Genomic DNA, 24,525 nt, shown 5'->3' with positions numbered 1-24,525 from the left:
AAGGGCTTAATAACATTTGCCGAAGGAAATTTTGAAAGTTTATGCTTAGGAATAATCCCTAAGTGATAAATAGGATGAGGTCGGAGACTGAAAATGGTGGCTCATTGTTTGAAATTGGTTGGGATGCTATCTATCTATCTATCTATCTATCTATCTATCTATCTATCTATCTATCTATCCATCCATCCATCCATCCATCTTCTTTCTATCTATCTATCTATCTATCTATCTATCTATCTATCTATCTATCTATCTATCTATCTAACTAACTATCTATCTATCTATCTATCTATCTATCTATCTATCTATCTATCATCTATACCTACCTACCTACCTACCTACCTACCTACCTACTATTATCTCTCTCTCTCTCTCTCTCTCTCTCTATCTATCTATCATCCATCCATCCAAGGACGCTAGCTAGATGAATATATGGTAAGCAGATTCTTTTCCCTATTTTCCTCCCCAAAAACTAAGGTGCGCCTTATACTCTGAAAAATACAATATATCATTCTGCACCACAATTATGTCAATGGCATTATATGTATGTGATGTGATGCCATTTGCCCTTCCGGTGAACACAGGCGTTGGCACAGACTCTGCTAATAATACATTCTTAGCCATGCTTCCTGTCTGACACATGGTTGTCTTTTAAGAGGAAGAGATTCTCTATTGCAAACCTACCGTATTTTTCAGAGTATAAGACGCACCGGACTATAAGACACACCTTAGTTTTGGGGGAGGAAAATAAGGACAAGAATCTGCTTACCAGGTATTCCTCTGGCTAGCGTCCTTAGTCTGGTCAGCTTCAGCACATTATTTTATCCCCCGGTTAAGGCTTTAAAAAAACTTTATTGGGAGAGAGTAACACAATGAAAGAGTTTGCAAGCCAGTAAGAGCTGGGAACATCATTAGCACCTGGAAAGAAACATTCTGAGCAAGTAGAGCAATGGAAGAAACCCTGCAAAGACTTAGGGTTTGGAAAACATTCTTCTTTGCAGAGAGTAACAATGAAAGAGCTTGCAAGCTGATAAGAGCTGGGAACATTGTTAGCACCTGATATGAGTTGGAAATAAATTTATTCTGAGCAAGTTAGAGCAATGAAAAAACCCCTGCAAAGACTTAGGGGCTTGGAAAACATTATTTGCAAAGAGTAACAGTGAAAGAACTTGCAAGCCAATAAGAGCTGGGAACATTTGTTAGCATCTGGGTAGGGCTAGAAACATTTGGAGCAAGTTGGGTCAATGAAAAAAACCCTGCAAAGACTTAGGGCTTGGAAAACATTCTTTGCAGAGAGTAACAATGAAAGAGCTTGCAAGGTAAGACCTGGGAAGATCATTAGCAGATAGTTATGGCTGGGGGGAGCAACGTTCAGAGTATAAGAGCCGGGGTGGCGCAGCAGGTAGAATGCTGTACTGCAGGCCACTGAAGCTGACTGTAGATCTGAAGGTCAGCGGTTCAAATCTCATCACCGGCTCAAGGTTGACTCTCAGCCTTCCATCCTTCCGAGGTGGGTAAAATGAGGACCCGGATTGTGGGCGCAAATATGCTGGCTCTGTTATAAAGTGCTATTGCTAACATGTTGTAAGCCACCCTGAATCTAAGGAGAAGGGCGGCATAAAAATTGATTGATTGATTGAATGAATGAATGAATAAATAAACTATAAGAGGGATCTTGGAGTCTTATTGGACAATCAATTCCATATGGCTGCTCTCTCCAATGAGAAATCTTGTAACTCCAAATTCTCTTTGAATGGTTTGATGGAGGAGTCCGCATTCAAAACCCCTTTATAAGTCCTGCCATGCCGTTTAAAATGTCTTTTTTCCTCCAATATTTTCCTAGGGAGTGACCGCTACGGAGTTTAAGCTTTACCCTGGAGAATCGCTTGTCGTGAAAGGGACAATTTTATCAGAAAGCAAAGAGTAAGAGGAGGAATTGGGACAAGGTTTTATGGAATGGGGAGTGTGGGGAGGGAGGGTGGCACAGTGGTTAGAGTGAAGCACTGGAGGCTCCTTCGGCTAATTGCTAGCTGTAGTTCAGCAGTTCAAATCTCACCTCTGGCTCAAGGTTGACTCAGCCTTCCCTCCTTCCGAGGTGGGTAAAATGAGGACCCAGATTGTTGGGGGCAATGTGCTGATTCTGTAAACCTCTTAGAGAGGGTTGTAAAAGCACTATGAAGCGGTCTATAAGTCTAAATGCTATTGCTATTGTTTGGGCTTCCCTTCAAGTCCCAGAAGTAAATAGGGGGTCACAATAAACATTACAGAACATTATAGAAGGGCAGCATAAAAATTGAATGAATGAATGAATGAATGAATGAATGAATGAATGAATGAATGAATGAGAAACACCCAAATTTTCAGCCTCTTATTTGGGGGAAAGGTGCATCTTATATTCTGAAAAATATGGTAACTTGCTGCATTTTGGAAATACTGGAGAAAATTGTTTCCGCGGAGTCTCACAAGAAGGACTTACCCACACAAAGGATGTTGAAACAGAAGCCTTGTGAGGTTGACCTGTTCACCAGCTGATCCGGGAGACTGTCGAAGCCGACGTGGCCTGACAGGGCGAGGTTTCGAAGGTCATCATTCTGCAAATCCAAAGAGAAAAGGTTTGAAGGCCTCTGCAGAACTAATTTCCATTTACAGGGCGGTCCTCGACTTACAACAGTTCATGCAGAGACTGCTCGAAGTTATAGCAGCACTGAAAAAAAAGTGACTTACGACCATTTTTCACAATTGCGACCCTTGCAGCACCCCTGTGGACATATTCATTCGTTTGTTCGTTCATTCATTCATTCATTCATTCATTCATTCATTCTTTCTTTCATTCTTTCTTTCTTTCTTTCTTTCATTCATTCATATGCTGCCCTTCTCCGAAGACTCGGGGCAGCTTACAACATATAAAAACCACAGAATAGATTAGTGATGGCAAACCTTTTTTTTCGTCGGGTGTCAAGAAAGTGTTGGCATACACTATCGCTCATGCGTGAGTGCCACACCCATAATTCAATGCTCTGGGAGGGCGAAAACAGCTCCCCCTGCCCTCTGGAGGCAGAGACAGCCTGTTTCCCAACTTCCGGTGGGCCCAGTAGGCTCATGTTCAATGTTCACTCCCTTAACAACAATTTACTCACCATTATTACTGGTATTCACCATTGAATAAGACACTTAGTAATCCTGATATTTATAAACATAACTATTTATTAACAATAATTATTTTTGTTTTGTTATTTATTTGCAAAAATTATTAGTTTGGCGATGATGTATGATGTCATCGGGCGGGAAAAACCGTGGTATAGCAAAAACCCCGCCAAGTAGTTTTTAATTAATATTTTTTGAAAAACCGTGGTATAGGCTATTTGCGAAGTTCGAACCCGTGAAAATCGAGGGAACACTGTACTGTAGAAGAATTTTATGAAGTTTTAATGGATTTAAAATTTTCAATGGATTTAAGCCCCCTTTGAAAACCTGTGAAGTAGCGAATCCGCAAAAGATGAACTGCGAAGTAAGGAGGGATTACTGTATAAGGTATTTTTTCTCCATCCTGACCTTCAGACCAGAAACATCATTCGGATCCATCGTTCAACACAACTCTCCACAAGTTAGTCATTCACAACCTTCTTCCTGTTTATATTAGTCATGCGTTATACAACTGGCAGCTTGAAGATAGAGAAAGGAGGCCGACCTAGTTACAGAAACATTTGCTGGTCTGTTCTATTCATCTTAAGGGCTACTCGAGTTAGCTTCCTACACGTCCTAAATTGAGGCTCTTAAAAAGCCCCAGGAGGGACGTATTTACTCTCTGCCCCTCGGCGGTTGTAAAATTTTATTCACTGTGGATATGTCAAGACAAACTTTTGGAATCTTCAAACGGTGGCATTAACTCGTAGGAACATTAATTTATTATAAAGCTTTTATTTATTCCCCTCGAAGCATTTCTGATGCATCTAAGGCTCTAAGATCAAGGAGTCACATGTAAGCAGAACAATCATACAGAATACTTTTGCCAGACCCATCCTTGACTACTGCTCATCTGTCTGGAACCCATACAACATCTCGGACATCAACACCCTTGAAAACGTCCAAAGATATTTCAACAGAAGAGCCCTTCATTCCTCCACTCGAAACAGAATATCCTATGAAAATAGACTAACAATCCTGGGTCTAGAAAGCCTAGAACTACGGCGCCTAAAACACGATTTAAGTATAGCCCACAAGATCATATGCTGCAACATCCTACCGGTCAATGACTACTTCAGCTTCAACCGCAACAACACAAGAGCACGCAACAGATTCAAACTTAATACGAACCGCTCCAAACTTGACTGTAAAAAATATGACTTTAACAATCGAGTTGTCGAAGTGTGGAACTCATTACCGGACTCAATAGTGTCAACCCCTAACCCCCAACATTTCTCCCTTAGACTATCCACAATTGACCTCTCCAGGTTCCTAAGAGGCCAGTAAGGGGCGTGCATAAGTGCACTAGTGTGCCTTTCATCCCCTGTCCAATCATCTTTCCTTTCTCTCATTTATCATGTATATTTTCTTCCTTTCATATATCTTCTCCTCTATTTTCCTTTAACCTTATATATATTACCACATGTCTATTTTCTTCCTATGTATTTGTGTATTGGACAAATGAATGAATAAATAAAATAAATAAATAAATAATAGAACAGCGATGGCGAACCGTTTTTGCGCTGCTGGGATTCCCCTGAGGCTCCCCTCCATGGGAAACCCCACCTCGTGACTTCCATGTTTTTGTGATGCTGTGATTTCCCTGAGGCTCCCCTCACTGGGATTCAAAGCAGTGCCGGCAAAAATGAAGGGAATCCCAGCGAGGGAAACCTCAGGGAAATCGCAGCATTGTAAAAACACGGAAGTCCGGAGGTGGGATTTCCCAGGTAGGGGAGCCTCAGGGGAATCCCAGCAGCGCAAAAACAGGCGCTTTGCTGGCAACAGAAGTCCAGAGGTGGGGGTTTCCCAGCGAGGGGAGCCTTTGGCTGGCCACGGAAGTCTGGAGGCGTGGCATCCCAGTGGCGGCAGCTTGGGTTCGTATGGTGAAAATAGTTCGGAAGAAGAGGCAAAAAAATCTTAAACACCGGGTTCGTATCTCGAAAAGTTCGTATGAAGAGTCGTTCGTAAGATGAGGTATCACTGTATATCCAATTCCTACAACCATTCTCCATATATTTTAGCCTCCACTCCCCTAATCATCTTTGCTGCTCTCTTTCTAAAAACTCAACATCTTTTTTTTGAACTATGGTGACAAAAACTGGACGCAATATTTCAAAGCGTGTGTGTATGTTAGTATAGGGGTTTTTCTTAAATTTATAATATTTTAATTAATTGGATTAATGTATTGGATTGTCTTTTCACTTGTTGTGAGCCGCCCCGAGTTTTCGGAGAGGGGCGGCATACAAATCCAAATAATAAATAAATAAAATAATAAATAAATAAAGCAATATAAAGCGGTACTAAGCAGTTCAAGTGACTTTGATGGTATCCCTTCGTTGGTGCAGCCTAGGACTGTGTTGGCTTTTGGGCAGCTGCTAGATACTGTCCAAATCTTTAATAAAGTGTTATTTAAAGGATCAGATTATCTGATCTAATAATAGAGACTTCCATTACATCAGCTTCAAAGAACCAAGGGTGATGGAAAATGACAATATTTAGGATAGGAGTGGTTTCATAGGTCCCATTGAGGACCTATATACTGCACAAGCCAAAAAGAGGGCGGGGAAAATATTTACTGACCCCTCGCATCCGGGACACAAACTGTTTCAACTCCTACCCTCAAAACCTCGCTACAGAGCATTGCATACCAAGACAAATAGACACAAGAACAGTTTTTCCCCAAACGCCATCACTCTGTTAAACAAATAATTCCCTCAACACTGTCAGACTTTTTACTAAGTCTGCACTTCTATTTCTACTAGTTTTTTCTCATCATTCCTATCATCCTTTTTCTCCCACTTAGGACTGTATGACTGTAACTTTTTGCTTGTATCCTAAGATTTTTATTAATATTGTTTCTTCATTGCTTATCTTCCTCCCTAAAAACTAAGTTGCGTCTTATACAGTGCATCTTATACTCTGAAAAATACGGTATTTCAAAGATTTGATACATCATCCTCTATCTCTTTTTTTTAACTGATTTTTTTTAAATATGAACACGCACACAACACTGCTCTGTGAGTAGTGCTCACCACCAGACAAACATTCACACCCCACCACCAAATCAGGGGTGTTGCTTGTATATACCATTTTAACTCAAGCGCAAAATATATCCTCTATTATTATTATTATTATTATTTATTATTATTTAATAGATTTGTATGCCGCCCCTATCCGTAGACTCAGGGCGGCTCACAACAGCGATAAAAACAATACATGGTAACAAATCTAATAATTAAAATCTAGAATAACAGTTTTACATTAAAAAGTCTAAAAAGAAAAAAAACCCCAATAGATAAAATACATACACACAGTCATATCATGCACAAAATTACATAGGCAAGGGGGGGATGTCTCAGTTCCCCCAAGCCTGATGACAGAGGTGGGTTTTAAGGAGTTTACGAAAGGCAAGGAGGGTGGGGGCAGTCCTAACCTCTGAGGGGAGTTGATTCCAGAGGCTCGGAGCCATTACAGAGAAGGCTCTTCCCCTGGGTCCCGCCAGAGGACATCGTTTAGTCGACGGGACCCGGAGAAGACTAACTCTGTGGGACCTAACCGGCCGCTGGGATTCATGAGGCAGAAGGCGGTCCTGGAGATATTCTGGTCCGGTGCCATGAAGGGCTTTATAGGTCATAACCAACACTTTGAATTGTGACCAGAAACTGATCGGCAACCAATGCAGACTGCGGAGTGTTGGAGTAACATGGGCACACTTAGGAAAGGCCATGATTGCTCTCGCAGCTGCATTCTGCACGATCTGAAGTTTCTGAACACTTTTCAAACGTAGCCCCATGTAGAGAGCGTTACAGTAGTCGAATCTTGGGGAAAAGGAATCCTCAATCTGAGTATTGCATTGGCAGTTCTGTGTTAGCAAAAACTTCAGAAGAGAAGGATTTAGGGGTAGTGATTTCTGACCAACTCAAAATGGGTGAAGAGTGCAGTCAGGCGGTAGGGAAAGCAAGTAGAATGCTTGGCTGCATAGCTAGAGGTATAACAAGCAGGAAGAGGGAGATTGTGATCCCCTTATATAGAGCGCTGGTGAGACCACATTTGGAGTACTGTGTTCAGTTCTGGAGACCTCACCTACAAAAGATATTGACAAAATTGAACGGGTCCAAAGATGGGCTACAAGAATGGTGGAAGGTCTTAAGCATAAAACGTATCAGGAAAGACTTAATGAACTCCATCTGTATAGTCTGGAGGACAGAAGGAAAAGGGGGGACATGATCGAAACATTTAAATATGTTAAAGAGTTAAATAAGGGTCAGGAGGGAAGTGTTTTTAATAGGAAAGTGAACACAAGAGCAAGGGGACACAATATGAAGTTAGTTGGGGGAATGATCAAAGGCAACATGAGAAAATATTATTTTACTGAAAGAGTAGTAGATCCTTGGAACAAACTTCCAGCAGACGTGGTTGGTAAATCCACAGTAACTGAATTTAAACATGCCTGGGATAAACATAGATCCATTGTAAGATAAAATACAGGAAATAGTATAAGGGCGGACTAGATGGACTATGAGGTCTTTTTCTGCCGTCAATCTTCTATGTTTCTATGTTTCCTGGATTGCTCCCCGGTGTTTGCCTTCCTCCGCCGAACAAGGGGACACAATCTGAAGTTAGTTGGGGGAAAGATCAAAAGCAACATGAGAAAATATTATTTTACTGAAAGAGTAGTAGATGCTTGGAACAAACTTCCAGCAGACGTGGTTGTTAAATCCACAGTAACTGAATTTAAACATGCCTGGGATAAAGATATATCCATTGTAAGATAAAATACAGGAAATAGTATAAGGGCAGACTAGATGGACCATGAGGTCTTTTTCTGCCGTCAGTCTTCTATGTTTCTATGAATCTCGAGGTGATGAGGGCATGAGTGACTGTGAGCAGTGACCCCCGGTCCAGATAGGGCCGCAACTGGTGCCCCATGCGAACCTGGGCAAACGCCCCCCTCGCCACAGCCTCTTTGCTCAATTTATAAACTTCCCAAGTTCCCGATGTTTTCCCTGGCTCTCTTTCCAGCGCATTCTAATTTTAAAAAATGCCACATAGGCAAACTTGATCCAGCCCACAAACACGAGAAGAAACCCTAACAAAGCGAACTCTTGATTTCGTTTCAGTTCTTCCCATCCCTCCAGGGAATTACCTCTTGCCAAGGAAACACTTACAGGTTGAAAACTCACTGCTCTTTCTTAAGATACCCTGCTAAAATAAAAAAAGCTGTTACAACCATTTAGTTATGTGGGACAACACAAAATGCAGCTGGTGGGAAATGTACTAGAAATCCCACAAATGGTAAAAAGCTTCTCTGCCTGTCATTGATAAAACTCCTTCTGCTGCTACTACTGGCAGCAAAACCCACTCATTTAATGCCCATTCAACGTTACAAAGGCATTGAAAAAGTGAGTTATGACTGTAAGTACCACTTTATGATGCCTTGGTAAGACTGCCAGGAGAGAGGGGCGTTCATGCAAATGTTTTGGGAGTGTTTGGGAGTGTAGAAGCATCCTACTTGCTTTCCCTACCACCTGACTGCACTGTTCACCCATTTTGAGACTGTCAGAAATCACTACCCCTAAATCCTTTTCTTCTGAAGTTTTTGCTAACACAGAACTAGATAGATAGATAGATAGATAGATAGATAGATAGATAGATAGATAGATAGATAGATGGTAGATAGATAGATAGATAGATAGATAGATAGTAGATAGATAGATAGATGGTAGATAGATAGATAGATAGATAGATAGATAGATAGATAGATAGATAGATAGATGGTAGATAGATAGATAGATAGATAGATAGATAGATAGATGGTAGATAGATAGATAGATAGATAGATAGATAGATAGATAGATAGATAGTAGATAGATAGATGGTAGATAGATAGATAGATAGATAGATAGATAGATAGAGATAGATAGATAGATGGTAGATAGATAGTAGATAGATAGATAGATAGATAGATAGATATAGATAGATAGATAGATAGATAGATAGATAGATGGTAGGTAGGTAGGTAAGTAGGTAGATGGTAGATAGATAGATAGTTAGATAGTTAGATAGTTAGAGATAGATAGATAGATAGATAGATAGATAGATAGATAGATAGATAGATAGATAATTGTTTATTGGCCAGGTGTCATTGGACAAACAAGGAATTTGTCCTCATGCATATGCTCTCAGTGTACATAAAAGAAAAGATACATTTGTTAAGAATCGTGAAGTGCAACACTTAATGATTGTCACAAGGGTCAAATAAGCAATGAGGAAGCAATCAATGTTAATAAAAATCTTAAAGATACGAGCAACAAGTTATCCTATCACCCAAGGAGGAAATGGGTGATAGGAATGATGAGAAAAAAATAGTAGTAATAGTAGGGCAGACTTAGTAAACAGTTTGACAGTGTTGGGGAAAATATTTGTTTAGCAGAGTGATGGCGTTTGGGGAAAAATTTTTCTTGTGTCTATTTGTCTTGGTGTGCAGTGCTCTGTAGCGATGTTTTGAGGGTAGGAGGTGAAACTATTTATGTCCAGGATGCGAAGGGTCAGTAAATTTATTTTATTTATTTATTTATTAGATTTGTATGCCGCCCCTCTCCGTAGACTCGGGGCAGCTAACAACAGTAATAAAACAACATATAACAAATCTAATATTTAAAATAACTAAAAACCCTTGTTAAAAACCAAACATACACACAAATATACCATGCATAAATTGTATAGGCCTGGGGGGAAGGAATATCTCAATTCCCCCATGCCTGACGACAGAGCTGGGTTTTGAGGAGCTTACGAAAGTCAAGGAGGTTGAGGGCAATTCTGATCTCTGGGGGGAGCTGATTCCAGAGGGCCGGGGCCGCCACAGAGAAGGCTCTTCCCCTGGAAGAGGATATTTTCACCACTCTCTTTTTGACTGGTACAGTATACAGGTCCTCAATGGAAGGCAGGTCAGCAGCAATGGTTTTTTCTGCAGTTATAATAATTCTGCAGTAAGTAATACCAACTTCCCCCGTGAACATTCCCCACCGGAACTATGTGTCTTGTACCTTTACTTTCTGGATAACGCTGGTATTATTATCATTATTATTTTTATAGCAAAGCAACAACAGGAAAGAAACAAGCTAAGAATCATTCCCGCAACAGCAACATGGCAAAGAAATACAAAGAATTTCCAAAGACGGACTCCAATCAAAGCCAGCATTTATTCTGCCATTACAGGCCTGTCTTTAACTGAATTGCTGCATTTAAGCTGATAAGGAAGAACATAAATCAGTCGTATCCAAAACTCCCTGGTGGAAGTATCATAATTGCTGTTCCACTGCCAGTTTCATGTTTGAGAGATAAAATAACTCGGAGTCCTAATGACTTAAGGAAAACCTTAAGAGCCTCCAGAGTTTAATATTTCCAATTGCAACTGGCTGGACTCCATGCCTGTCCCCTTCCCGAATTTTCCTTCCTTTTTTAGAATAAGAAAACCCAAGCCAAATATTTCAAGGGCAAAGGAGAAGGGACTCGCATGTTTATCCCTGTAACTGCCTTGATTACAATAACAGGGCTCTGGGTAGGAAGTCTAAAGCTAATTGGGCTGGAAAAATACCCATTTTTAACAGTTGTGATTTTTCACATAAGTAGTGGCCGGGTGCATGATGCAAACGCACACAACTGCTTCTTTTACACTTCTAATAATTCGAAAAGAAGAGAATATTGGACCAAAGTACCTTCGGAACCGCCTTCTACTGCATGAATCCCAGCGGCCGATAAGGTCCCACAGAGCTGGCCTTCTCCGGGTCCCGTCGACCAAACAATGTCGTTTGGCGGGCCCCAGGGAAAGAGCCTTCTCTGTGGTGGCTCCGGCCCTCTGGAATCAACTCCCCCCGGAGATTAGAACGGCCCCCACCCTCCTTGTCTTTCGCAAATTACTCAAGACCCACCAATATCACCAGGCATGGGGGAACTAAGACATCTCCCCCAGGCTTTCTTGTATTTTATGTTTGGTATGTATGCGCTGTATGGTTTTTAATTGTTGGGGTTTTTTATGTAATTTTATTATTAGATTTGTTTCATTATTATGCTGTTTTTTATTACTGTTGTGAGCCGCCCCGAGTCTTCGGAGAGGGGCGGCATACAAATCTAATTAATAATAATAATAATAATAATAATAATAATAATAATAATAATATCATCTATGCCTTACTATCTGGCTACTAAATTATCAATTCATTTAATTGAATTTGTTATTAACAGCTACCAAATTATTTCTCTGTTTGTTTGTTTGTTTGTTTCTTTCTTTCTTTCGTTTTCTAGCCACTTATAAAAATTACCCCACATGGTAAAAAAAAAGTCTCTTTCTTATCTATTTTGGAATTCATATGTGAATCAAAAACATCATCAAAAAAGCACAACAAAGAATGTTCTTTCTGCACCAGCTCAGGAAGCTCAAACTGCCCAAGGAGCTGCTGATACAGTTCTACAGAGGAATCATTGAGTCTGTCATCTGCACCTCTATAACTGTCTGGTTTGGTGCTGCAACCCAACAGGATCGACACAGACTTCAGAGGAGAATCAGAACTGCAGAAAAAACAATGGCTGCCAACCTGCCTTCCATTGAGGACCTGTATACTGCACGAGTCAAAAAGAAGGCGGGGAAAATATTTACTGACCCCTCACATCCTGGACACAAACTGTTTCAACTCCTACCCTCAAAACGTTGCTACAGAGCCCTGCACACCAAGACAACTAGACACAAGGACAGTTTTTCCCCGAACGCCATCACTCTACTAAACAAATCATTCCCTCAACACTGTCAGACTTTCTACTAAGTCTGCACTTCTATTCTACTAGTTTTTCTCATCATTCCTATCACCCATTTCCTCCCATGTTGACTGTATGACTGTAACTTGTTGCTTGTATCCTAAGATTTTTATTAATATTGCTTCTTCATTACTTATTTGACCCCTATGACAATCATTAAGTGTCGTACCACATGATTCTTGACAAATGTATATTTTATTTTATGTACGCTGAGAGCATCTGCACCAAGACAAATTCCTTGTGTGTCCAATCACACTTGGCCAATAAAGAATTCTATTCTATTCTATTCATTCAGTGACCATTTAAAGTTATGAGTTTATGCTTAGGCCTTTATTAAAATTCTGGCTGCTGCAGCTCCTGCAGTCACATAATTAGAATACGGGACATTTAGTGACCAGTCCACATTGTTCACACCCACAGAGCTGCCCCTGCCCCTTTCTGGCTTTTATGGGGCCCAAGGAGGCATCAGATTGGGGAAAATCTTGAGGTACAAGATTTCCTGTGATCTTCTTTTGAGCAAAGAGTATTATAGGAAATGCAAAATACCAGCCAGCATACGTTGAGCAAAGACAAGACCACATCCTGTGCCACTTTTTGGTGGTCAGTTGATTTAATGTGCAGGTTCCTCTCGTTTGGCCAAGGTAAAGTCACGAAGGAAAGTTTTGAGTGGTCCTAAAGTGGCTGCTGTTTTTAAAAAAAGAGCAACCCAATGAAAAATAAGAATAAAAATGTTTCTGTGTGTTGTGGTTGGCTCTGGCCCAGCTCCTGCCCCAAGGAATGTGGAGGTAGATGCAGGGGAAACACCAACATGTCATAGGCCTGTTTTATTGCCGACAGAGTCAGGGAGTGCAGTTTCCTCGGACGAAGAAGAAGGTGGGGGTGACTAGGAAGAGGGGGGCTTGGCACACAGCCCAGGAAGCCAATCTCCATTATCTTCGGTCAATTCGGATGAGGAAGTGTTGGAGCCACGCATGCGCAGAGTTATGCGTAGAAGAGACCAGTTGAAGAAATATTACCGGAGATAAGAGAGGCCACCTGTGTTTGGGTGGGGCTCCAGGAATTAGAGCTGCTGATATAAATAGCAGCGTGCTGGCTTGGCCGTTGTGGAAGATTATCTGATCGTAATTCTTCAGGACCGTGCCTTGCTGTCTCCGGATTTTGTTTGTTGATTTTTCAAGACTTTGAAACCAAAGCAGAGCAATGTGTGTGTGTTTCACTTCGTGGAAGAAGGAGGGCTGTGACGTTTCTTCACAGCTGCTAGCTAATAATAATAATAATAATTTATTGGATTTGTATGCCGCCCCTCTCCGCAGACTCGGGGCAGCTAACAACAATAATAAACACAACATGTACAATCCAATAATAAAAACAACTTAAAACCCCTATTATAAAACCAAACATACACACAAACATACCATGCATAACTTGTAATGGCCTAGGGGGAAGAGCTATCTCAACTCCCCCATGCCTGGCAGTATAAATGAGTCTTGAGTAGTTTACGAAAGACAGGGAGGGTGGGGGCAGTTCTAATCTCCGGGGGGGGGGTTGGTTCCAGAAGGCCGGGGCCACCACAGAGAAGGCTCTTCCCCTGGGGCCCGCCAAACGACATTGTTTAGTCAACGGGACCCGGAGAAGGCCAACTCTGTGGGACCTTATCGGTCGCTGGGATTCGTGCGGTAGCAGGCGGTTCCGGAGGTAATCTGGTCCATTGCCATGCCGGGCTTTAAAAGTCATAACCAACACTTTGAATTGTGACCGGAAATTGATCGGCAGCCAATGCAAGCCATGGAGTGTTGAAGAAACGTGGACGAATCTTGGAAGCCCCACGATGGCTCTCGCGGCCGCGTTCTGCACGATCTGAAGTTTCTGAACACTTTTCAGAGGTAGCCCCATGTACTTAAGGACTAATTAAGGGGATTGTACAGACTACCAGGTTGTTTTGGGACGAGTGCTCTTTGCAATACAAAAAAGGGTGCTTTGTTTCTTTTGAATTTTGTGATAAAGAACATTGTTTTTGAACTTTTAAGTGTGTGTTTGTCTGAAATTTGTACCCTTGAATTTTCGGGAGACTCATACCATAGAGCCTGGCAGAACACTGTAAATGCCCACTATGGCTCTAGAAGCGATCAAACTTAAGGGGACTTTTCCCCAGCATCTATGATGTTTCATGACTGTTTCCAAATTCCCTAGGGAACGTTGGATCAACTACATTTTACACGTAGTTGTCCTGATTTTACCCTCACTAGGATACCAAGTTAGTCTTTCTGTGCTTCATCTGCCTCGTTAATACACATGCCAATTTCATATCGCATTTGATGCAAAACAGGCATTTTCTGCAAATATCTCAACAGTCGGTGCAGAAATTAGAATAAGCCCTCGTTCTGGAGGAAGCAGCTGCTATATGTATAAAAATAATTGGCATTTTTGGGTAGCACACGTGTTCTTCGTTTCCTCAACTGCTTTTTAAGAAACCTCAGTTAAGATAAAACATTGTGCAGACTCTCTTTGTTTCTTTGTCAAAAGGGAAAGGAGCTCAGCTAAACTCCTGCCTGCATCATGAAATTAAAAGGGTAGAAACATAGAAGGGCAGAAAAAGATCTCATGGTCCATCTAGTCTGCCCTTATACTATTTCCTGTATTTTATCTTACAAGGGATATATGTTTATCCCAGTCATGTTTAAATTCAGTTACTGTGGATTTACCAACCACGTCTTCTGGAAGTTTGTTCCAAGGATCTACTACTCTTTCAGTAAAATAATATTTTCTCATTTGTTCCAAGGATCTACTACTCTTTCAGTAAAATAATATTTTCTCATTTGCTTTTACATTGATTCCTATGGGGAAAATGGCTTCTTCTTATGAACTTTTCTACTTACAAACCTGGTCTCGGAATGAATTAAGTTCGTAAGAAGAGGTACCACTGTACTTAACACTAAAAAAAATCTTAACCATCATGTGAGTTTTAAGCGAGTCGCAATCTTTTTCCTCTCTGAAGCACAATGAAGCAAATTGGCATGATAAAACGAGATATGCCTGCATATAAATCCAATTAATAATAATGATAATAATAATAATTATTGTTGTTAGCTGCCCCGAGTCTACGGAGAGGGGCGGCATACAAATCTAATAAATAAATCATAAATAAATAAATAAATCATAAATAAATCCAAAGGCATTCCTGGAAATTTACAAGAATGCCTTAACAATAACTCTCTGATGTCTATGCTTCAGCCAGCTTGAAATCCACTGAACTATCTAGGGATTAAGTCCAATCTTCACTAATTTATCTATCAGCTCTTTATGTGGAACCATATCAAAGGCTTTGCTGAAGTCCAGATAGGCAATATCCACGGCACCACCTTGATCCAACACCTTTGTGACATAGTCAAAGAAATCAATGAGAATCAATGAGATAGATATTAACGCTTCCCATCATACTATATATAGGTAATGCTCAACTTACAACCCTTGTTGCTAAATGAGGTGGCAATTAAGTGAGTGGTGCCCAATTTTCCAACCTTTTTTTAATTTACTTTGGTCATTAAGTTAATCACATGGATGTTAACTTTCCCTGTTGAACTTTCCTTATTGGGAGATTGCAAATGGTGATAGAAACATAGAAGATTGGCGGCAGAAAAAGACCTCATGGTCCATCTAGTCTGCCCTTATACTATTTCCTGTATTTTTATCTTAGGATGGATCTATGTTTATCCCAGGCATGTTTCAATTCAGTTCCTGTGGATTTACCAACCACGTCTGCTGGAAGTTTGTTCCAAGGATCTGCTACTCTTTCAGTAAAATAATATTTTCTCATGTTGCTTTTGATCTTTCCCCCAACTAACTTCAGATTGTGTCCCCTTGTTCTTATGTTCACTTTCCTATTAAAAACACTTCCCTCCTGAACCTTATCTAGTAAAGATAAAGTGCATTATTTTACATTTGGAAACATTAAATTGTAGTTTCCATTGCTTTGACCATTTATCTAGTAAAGCGAAATCATTTACCATATTACAGACCCCTCCAGGAATATCAAACCTATTGCACACTTTAGAGTCATCGGCAAATAGGCAAACCTTCCCTACCAAACCTTCCCCTATGTCACTCACAAACATATTAAAAAGAATAGGTTCCAGAACAGACCCTTGTGGCACACCGCTTGTAACCTGTCTCTGCTCAGAATACTCGCCATTAACAATAACTCTCTGATGTCTATGCTTCAGCCAGCTTGAAATCCACTGAACTATCTAGGGATTAAGTCCAATCTTCACTAATTTATCTATCAGCTCTTTATGTGGAACCATATCAAAGGCTTTGCTGAAGTCCAGATAGGCAATAGGTTTTGTGGCTCCCGGTGGTTTTTTTCCTGTGGGAAAATGGCTCTTTCAGTGTTTCAGTTTGCCGACCCCTGGTCTAGGATTTCAGGATTACAAGAGTTTTATATGTGGGCATTGATGAAGCGGTCCCTATTTGCTTCACTTCCACAAGTAAGTTGCCTTCTTAAATTAACTGACTTTATGGGTTTACGTCACACGGCGTATACAGTGTTCCCTCGCTTTTCACAGGGGATGCGTTCCGAGACCGCCCGCGAAAGTCGAATTTCCGCGAAGTAGGGATGCGGAAGTAAATACAGTGATCCCCCGTTTATTGCGTCCCCAACCATTGCGAACAGGGTACTTCGCTATTTTTCAACCCGGAAGTCAAAAATACCATCTACGCATGCGTGCCGGGCACGCATGCGTAGATGGCAGCGGCTTCCCTGGGTCTTCCCCCTCTTGCTGGCGTCAGCGAGGAGTTTCCCCACCGCCCACGCAAACTCCTCGCTGCCGCCCGCCCTTCGCCCGCCCACGCCGTTCATTCTCGCCGCTTTTGAGCTAAATCCGGGAGCGAATTCGCTCCCGGATTTAGCTCAAAACCGCCGATAGCAAGCGGCAAGGAACAGCTTGTCTCGGCGCTTTCGAGCTGTCAGCTCGAAAGCGCCGAGACAAGCCGTTCCTTGCCGCTTGGTATCGCCGGTTTTGAGCTCAAAACCGGCGGTTTTCAGCTCAAAACCGCCGATAGCAAGCGGCAAGGAACGCCTTGTCTCGGCGCTTTCGAGCTGTCAGCTCGAAAGCGCCGAGACAAGCCGTTCCTTGCCGCTTGGTATCGCCGGTTTTGAGCTCAAAACCACCGGTTTTCAGCTCAAAACCGCCGATAGCAAGCGGCAAGGAACGCCTTGTCTCGGCGCTTTCGAGCTGTCAGCTCGAAAGCGCCGAGACAAGCCGTTCCTTGCCGCTTGGTATCGCCGGTTTTGAGCTCAAAACCGCCGGTTTTCAGCTCAAAACCGCCGATAGCAAGCGGCAAGGAACGGCTTGTCTCGGCGCTTTCGAGCTGACAGCTCGAAAGCGCCGAGACAAGGCGTTCCTTGCCGCTTGCTATCGGCGGTTTTGAGCTGAGTCCGGAAGCGAATTCGCTTCCGGACTCAGCTCAAAACCGGCGATACCAAGCGCCCCCCGGACCCCCAACCCGGGTTTGGGGGGCTGCTAGGAAGCCCTCCATGCCGGCGGCAAACAGCCGCCCCGCCCCCAATCTTCGGCTCCTCGCTAGCGCTGTGGGAGTAAAAACACCGTCTGCACATGCGCAGACGGTGTTTTTACTTCCGCATCGCTACTTCGCGAAAACCCGCTCGTTGCGGGGGCTCCTGGAACGGAACCCTCGCAACGAGCGGGGGATCACTGTACACTATTTTTGGCTATGAACAGTATCACAAACCTTCCCTTAGCACTTTAAACCCCTAAATTGCAATTTTCCATTCCATTAGCAACTATTTAGATTATTACTCACCATGTTTATTTATTAAAGTTTATTAAAAAAAATATTTATTAAAAGCAGATGAAAGTTTGGCGATGACATATGACGTCATCGGGTGGGAAAAACCGTGGTATAGGGAAAAAACCGTGAAGTATTTTTTAATTAATATTTTTTGAAAAACCGTGGTATAGGCCAGGGGTCGACAAAGTTGTTCAGAATCTAGGAGCCAGCCAAAAAATTTAGGAGCCAGAATTTTTTTTAAGCAAACTTGGTTTTTTGCCGAGTCTCCACCTGACATCGCTTTCACCCCCTCCCCCCCGGCGCAGGCCTGGCTCCGCCGAGCCGGCTCTGCTGTACTCCCGTCGGGATCCGAGGGGAGACCGTTAGTCAGAAACCGAAACAGAGAAGAAGGAAAGGGAGACCGGGCCGGGGACGCGGGTGAGGGGGGGAGGGGGGAGGAGGGGTTACTGGTCGGAAGTCACCGCGCACGCGGCCGGAGGAGGAATGAACAAAACCTCACGCCGGGAGGGGAGGGGCTTCCGCTTCTCTCCGAAGGCGGGTGAGCGGCCAAGATCGGAGCGTCTGTGTGCGGTGGGGGGGAGTGAAGGGGTTCGAGTAGGAGGCGGAATGGAGGCAAGGGGGGGAGGGAGAGACGCACGCAAGCGCAGGGGACGCTGGGAAAGCAGCTCGCTCCGAGGTTGATGGGCGGAGCTACGGAAGCCAAGATGTACCATTTCTGGGCGTAAACACAAGGCGGGAAAAATATACTGTATACCAGTGATTTTCAACCTTTTTTGAGCCGCGGCACATTTTTTACATTTACAAAATCCTGGGGCACACCACCAACCAAAATGACACAAATCTAATAAATAAATAAATAATAAATAATAAATACATACATACATACATACATACATACATACATACATAAATAACCCCCTCATATATACAATCCCATGTAACATCCCCTTATAAATACAGTCAATCATCAATCATCCCTCCTGAAATTTATACCACTGTCTCATTTCTGGGTACTTCTCCTGTCTTTCCCCCTTTTCTCTCTCGTGTTTCTCATTTCTCTCTCTTCCTCCCTTTTTCCCTCATTCCTTCTCCCTCTCACTTCTCCTCTTTTTCCATCCCTGTCTCTCTCCCCCCCTTATGTGTGTGTATGTATACACACTCCAACCATTTCCAAAACCAGTTGAGGGCTGGGGTTTTTTTCTCTTTTATCCTTTTCAAAAACAGGTGTGGGCTGGGGGGGTTTTCTTATTATTTGGGTGCTTTTTACCATATGCTTCAAGAATCACCTCTCTCTCTCTTTTGTTTCACTCTCCTCTCATTCTCTGCCTCAATCATTTTCTCATTTCTCCTTTTTTCTCCCCTTTTTGTTCTCATTTCTCTCACTCTCCTTTCCTCTCCCTATCTGTCTTGCTTTCTCTCTCTCTTGCTATCTTTTTCTCTCTCTTGTTCTCTTATTTTCTCTCTCTCTCTTGTTCTTTCTCTCTCTCATGCTTTCTCTCTCTTGTTCTTTCTCTCTCTGTTGCTCTCTCTCTCTTATTTTCTCTCTCTCTCTCTCTTTCCTTTCTCTCATTCCCTCTTTCTCTCTATCCTTTCTATCTCTCACTCTTTCCTTCTCTCCCTCCCTTTCTCTCTCTTTCCATTCCCTCTTTCTCTCTATCCTTTCTATCTCTCACTCTTTCCTTCTCCCCCTCTCTTTCTCTCTCTTTCCTTTCTCTCATTCCCTTTCTCTCTATCCTTTCTATCTCTCACTTTTTCTTTCTCTCCCTCCCTTTCTCTCTCTTTCCTTTCTCTCATTCCATCTTTGTCTCCTGGGGCTGACTGCGCCTGCCCTGCACCCCCCACCACGGAGGGAAAGCATTTGGCATCGGCACCGCCAAACCCCCCCCCCCCCCACGAGCAGCAAAGCATCGGAGTCAAAAGGCAAAAAGCGCGCCCCGTCGCTTAGGCTTTTGCTGCTCCTGGAAGGGGGGGGGGATCGGCGCCCACCCCTCCAGAAGCAGCAAAAGCCTAAGCGGCGGGGCGCGCCCTTTGCCTTTCCGCGGAAGAGGAGAGGCAGCGAATAGGGCGGGCGGGGGCACCGCCAACCCCCCCCCCCCACGAGCAGCAAAGCATCGGAGTCAAAAGGCAAAAAGCGCGCCCCGTCGCTTAGGCTTTTGCTGCTCCTGGAAGGGGGGGGGGATCGGCGCCCACCCCTCCAGAAGCAGCAAAAGCCTAAGCGGCGGGGCGCGCCCTTTGCCTTTCCGCGGAAGAGGAGAGGCAGCGGATCGGGCGGGCGGGGGCACCGCCAACCCCCCCCCCCCGAGCAGCAAAGCATCGGAGTCAAAAGGCAGCTTCCGCGCGTTTCTTTCAGCGGAAGAGGAGGAGAGGGAGCGGATCGGGCGGGCGGGGGCTGCGCCTTCTACTGCCGGCGCCTCCCCGCCCCCGCCCCCCCCCCAGGCAGGCAGGGGAATGGGGACTGCGCGCCCATGGAAAAGGGCACGCAGGGGGGGTATTTTGGGGTGCGCGGGTAGCGGCGGCGGCGGGCAATAGCCGGGGGGCGGCTTCTGCAAGTGGGAGCTCCAGGGCTGAAGCCTCAGCCCTGGAGCTCCCACTTGCAGGAGCCACCTCGTGAAAAACACTGCTGTATACATACAGTACAGCAGGCAACATTTTCTAGGCGCCAGACAACATTTTCTAGGCGCCACTGGCGACCAGGCGCCTGGGTTTGTCGATCCTTGGTATAGGCTATTCGCAAAGTTCGAACCCGCGAAAATCGAGGGAACACTGTAATATCAACAGGAACAGCCGCCCTGGTGGCCTAATTGTTGGCAGAATGGGTTTATTGCAGAGAAGTATCGCAATTCCGTCTTGGAATCAACCAACATGCAACTCCATTATTTATTTTATATTGGAATTCAATTTCACAAGGGCTGTCTGCTCTTTGTTTTCTCTCTGTAACCAGAAGGAGACACTTGGATGGTACTTTGCCAACATCCACCACTCGCTGTTACGGAATAGGAGCAGATGCCTTTCTCCCAACAGGCTGCTCTAAAAAACCTTGCTCAGATGCATGAAAAATCGCATACTCAGGCAGAAGGCAATTACAGTTCGTCCTCAGCTTATGACCACAATGGAGCCCAATACCGTTGCTAAGCGAGACAGCTGTGAGGTTCGCCCCATTTTACAATCTTTCTTGCCATATAGAATAGGACTATAAACAATATTTTTCGGATCATAAGAGGTGCCTTTTCCCTCCCTAAAAGAGGCTGAAAATTCGATTGTGTCTTATAATCTGAACATGGGTGTGTTTTGTGTTTTGTTTTGATTATAATGATTCAGTGTCTGAAAATTTCTAGTTCCACATTTATAAAACTTGCACAACCAGATATATATCTTCATGCATTGCATAGTTTTTATTTATATTCCAGCCATAAATACGCATAAATTTTACTTTAGTTAGTCCTCTTTCTCCTCCTCCTCAAAATGGATCCTTAATATCAAATCCAGCAGAAAGCTTTTATTTTATTTTATTTTAGATTTTTTTTAAAATCCCAACTTTATTTTTTTTATACATAACTCAAGGTAGTGAATGTACGTAATGTTTTTCCTTCTCCTATATACTGGACCAAAGTCCTCCAGTGGGTTTTAATGCCTAAGGCGGGACTCGATCTCACTGTCTTCTGGTGATTGGCCCCAAATCACCCAATTGACTTTCATACCTAAGGCGGGACTAGAACTCACTGTCTTGTGGTGATTGGCCCAAAATCACTCAATTGACTTTCATGCCTAAGGCAGGACTAGAACTCACTGTCTTGTGGTGATTGGCCCAAAATCACTCAATTGACTTTCATGCCTAAGGCGGGACTAGAACTCACTGTCTTGTGGTGATTGGCCCAAAATCACTCAATTGACTTTCATACCTAAGGCGGGACTAGAACTCACTGTCTTCTGGTGATTGGCCCAAAATCACCCAAGTGACTTACATGGGATATAGGAGAGACAATAGGACAGGGGACGGAAGGCACTCTAGTGCGCTAATGCACGCCCCTTACTGACCTCTTAGGAATCTGGAGAGGTCAACCGTGGACAGTCTAAGGGTAAAACGTTGGGGGGTTAGGGGACCCAAATTCAGGTAACCCCAAATTTAAAAGCATTCCACCTGGAATGTGCCTTCAGGAGACTTCCTGTTCTGATAAATAGATAGATAGATAGATAGATAGATAGATAGATAGATAGATAGATAGATAGATAGATAGATATTTGATTGATTGATTGATTGATATGCCGCCCCTCTCCGCAGACTTGGGGCGGCTAACAACAGTAATAAAACGGCATATAATAATAATCCAATACTAAAAACAGTTAAAAACCCATTATTATAAAAATCAAACATACATATATACCATGCATAAAATTGTAAAGACCTAAGGGAAAGAATATCTCAGTCCCCCGATGCCTGGCGGCAGAGGTGGGTTTTAAGCAGCTTACGAAAGACAAGGAAAGTGGGGGCAATTCTAATCTCTGGGGGGAGTTGGTGCCAGAGGGCCGGGGTCGCCACAGAGAAGGCTCTTCCCCTGGGTCTCGCCAAGCGACATTGTTTCGTCGACGAGACCCGGAGAAGACCCACTCTGTGGGACTTAACTGGTCGCTGGGATTCGTGCAGCAGAAGGCGGTTCCTGAGATAATCTGGTCCGGTGCCATGAAGGGCTTTATAGGTCATAACCAACACTTTGAATTGTGACCGGAAACTGATTGGCAACAATGCAGACTGCGGAGTGTTGGAGTAACATGGGCATATTTGGGAAAGCCCATGATTGCTCTTGCAGCTGCATTCTGCACGATCTGAAGTTTCCAAACACTTTTCAAAGGTAGCCCCTTGTAGAGAGCGATATCTGCTTCTACATGCATACTTTAATAAGCAGCTTGCTTATATGTAAATACGGTGTGGCTTCAATCTCACCCAGGAACACTGATGGCCATCTAATTCCAGAGTCGTTTCTTCAACCAACTTGGGACAATTCCAGCGAAGGGTCTGATCCCTTGGCTACTGGCGTCCTTTTTTAGAAAGCCCGTCTGTTTTGAATCCAAAATGAAACTTGAACTGAAGGATGAAATCAAATCATTTTCCCCTCAAATATCGTAAAGCCCTTGCAGGCACATGATGATGGGAGAGTGGAGGCCAAGGGAGAAAAAACAGAGCTGTGTCTTTGGGAGGGGGGGGGTGAGTATTGCAGGCCATTTACAAGAATTCTTATCTTGTGTTTGAAGCCGTTTTCCCTTTGGTCCGTTGTTCATCTTGGTTGAAGTAATTCTCCTTAATGCTTATTTATAGAAAGTGCTCCAAGATGCAGTGAACTCTTTGCCAGCAATATATCCAGTACAGTGGTACCTCTACTTACAACCTTAACTCGTTCCGTGACCAGGTTGTTAAGTAGAAAAAGTTTGTAAGAAGAAGCAATTTTTCCCATAGAAATCAATGCAAAAGCAAATAATGAGTGCATAGCTGGCTGGAGAATTCAATTCAATTCAATTTATTAGATTTGTATGGCGCCCCTCTCCGAAGACTCGGGGCGGCTCACAACAGTAATAAAAAACAATATTATAGCGAAACAAATCTAATACAGTGGAACCCCGACATAAGAGCTGCTCTACTTAAGAGCAACTCGAGATAAGAGCTGGGAGGGGAGAGATATTTTTGTTCTACTTACAAGCCCAAATTCGAGATACAAGCGCCAAGGAGCTGTCTCCTGAAGCCAAACGCTAACTTCCGCGTTCGGCTTCAGGAGACAGCTGCGAAGCGGCGCGCGTGTTTTAAAAGGTTGCAGCCGGCCTGGGGGGCTCGGGGGGGTGCTTGCAGCTTTCTTTCTTGCTCTTTTTCTTTCTCTCTTTTACCTTCCCTTCCTCTATTTCTTCTTTTCTTTCTCCTTCCCACCTTCTTCCCTCCCTCCCTCCCTCCCTTCACTCATTCCTCTCTTACTCTCCCCTTTCATAAGTTTCCTTGCTTCCTTCCTCTGTTCCTATCCCTTCCCCCTTTCTTTCTTTCTTTCTTTCTTTCTTTCTTTCTTTCTCTTTTTCTTTCTCTCTTTTACCTTCCCTTCCTCTATTTCTTCTTTTCTTTCTCCTTCCCACCTTCTTCCCTCCCTCCCTCCCTTCACTCATTCCTCTCTTACTCTCCCCTTTCATAAGTTTCCTTGCTTCCTTCCTCTGTTCCTGTCCCTTCCCTCTTTCCTTCCTTCCTTCCCACCCTCCGTCCATTCATTCACCCATTCCTCTCTTGATCGCTTAAAGCCGGTCCCTGGTGCAAAAAGGGTTGGGGACCTCTGTCCTACAGGATTGGGTGGCAGAGAAGTTGAACATATGTAAATTTAAAAGTTTAAGAAAGTTTACAAGTTAAGTGAAAGAAACTTCATTATTCATTTATATGTACATGTACATTTCTTCATTAAAAACATGTCTTTCTGCATAATTTAGACTAACTTTGTGAGTTTTTTGAGGGCTGGAACCAATTAAAATTATTTACATTAATTCCTATGGGGAAAAGTTGTTCGAGATAAGAGCTGCTCGACTTAAGAGCCCAGGTCCGGAACGAATTAAACTCGTATCTCGAGGTACCACTGTATTATAAAAAGAAGCATATAAAACCCTATCATATTTAAAAACCAAACAACACATACATACTGTTCTGTCGAGCTCTCTGGTAGACTCCTCCCAAAAATTCACAGGTACAAATTTCAGACACACACA

General features: G+C 43.2%; 1 protein-coding gene across 4 annotated transcripts in view; it reads right to left on the bottom strand.

Moving 5' to 3' along the window:
* SEPTIN11 (septin 11) overlaps window positions 1-24,525 on the bottom strand; it is a 125,359-nt gene that overhangs the window by 62,956 nt on the left and 37,878 nt on the right. For all 4 annotated transcript variants that reach the window (XM_070756917.1, XM_070756916.1, XM_070756918.1 and 1 more), the window contains exon 2: window positions 2,477-2,591. In XM_070756917.1, coding sequence (XP_070613018.1) covers window positions 2,477-2,591 — 115 coding nt within the window. The remainder of the gene's footprint in view (window positions 1-2,476; window positions 2,592-24,525) is intronic.

The sequence above is a fragment of the Erythrolamprus reginae genome, chromosome 7, assembly GCF_031021105.1.
Source record: "Erythrolamprus reginae isolate rEryReg1 chromosome 7, rEryReg1.hap1, whole genome shotgun sequence".
In the NCBI taxonomy this organism is placed as follows: domain Eukaryota; kingdom Metazoa; phylum Chordata; class Lepidosauria; order Squamata; family Dipsadidae; genus Erythrolamprus; species Erythrolamprus reginae.
This window is presented reverse-complemented; position numbering and strand designations above follow the sequence as displayed.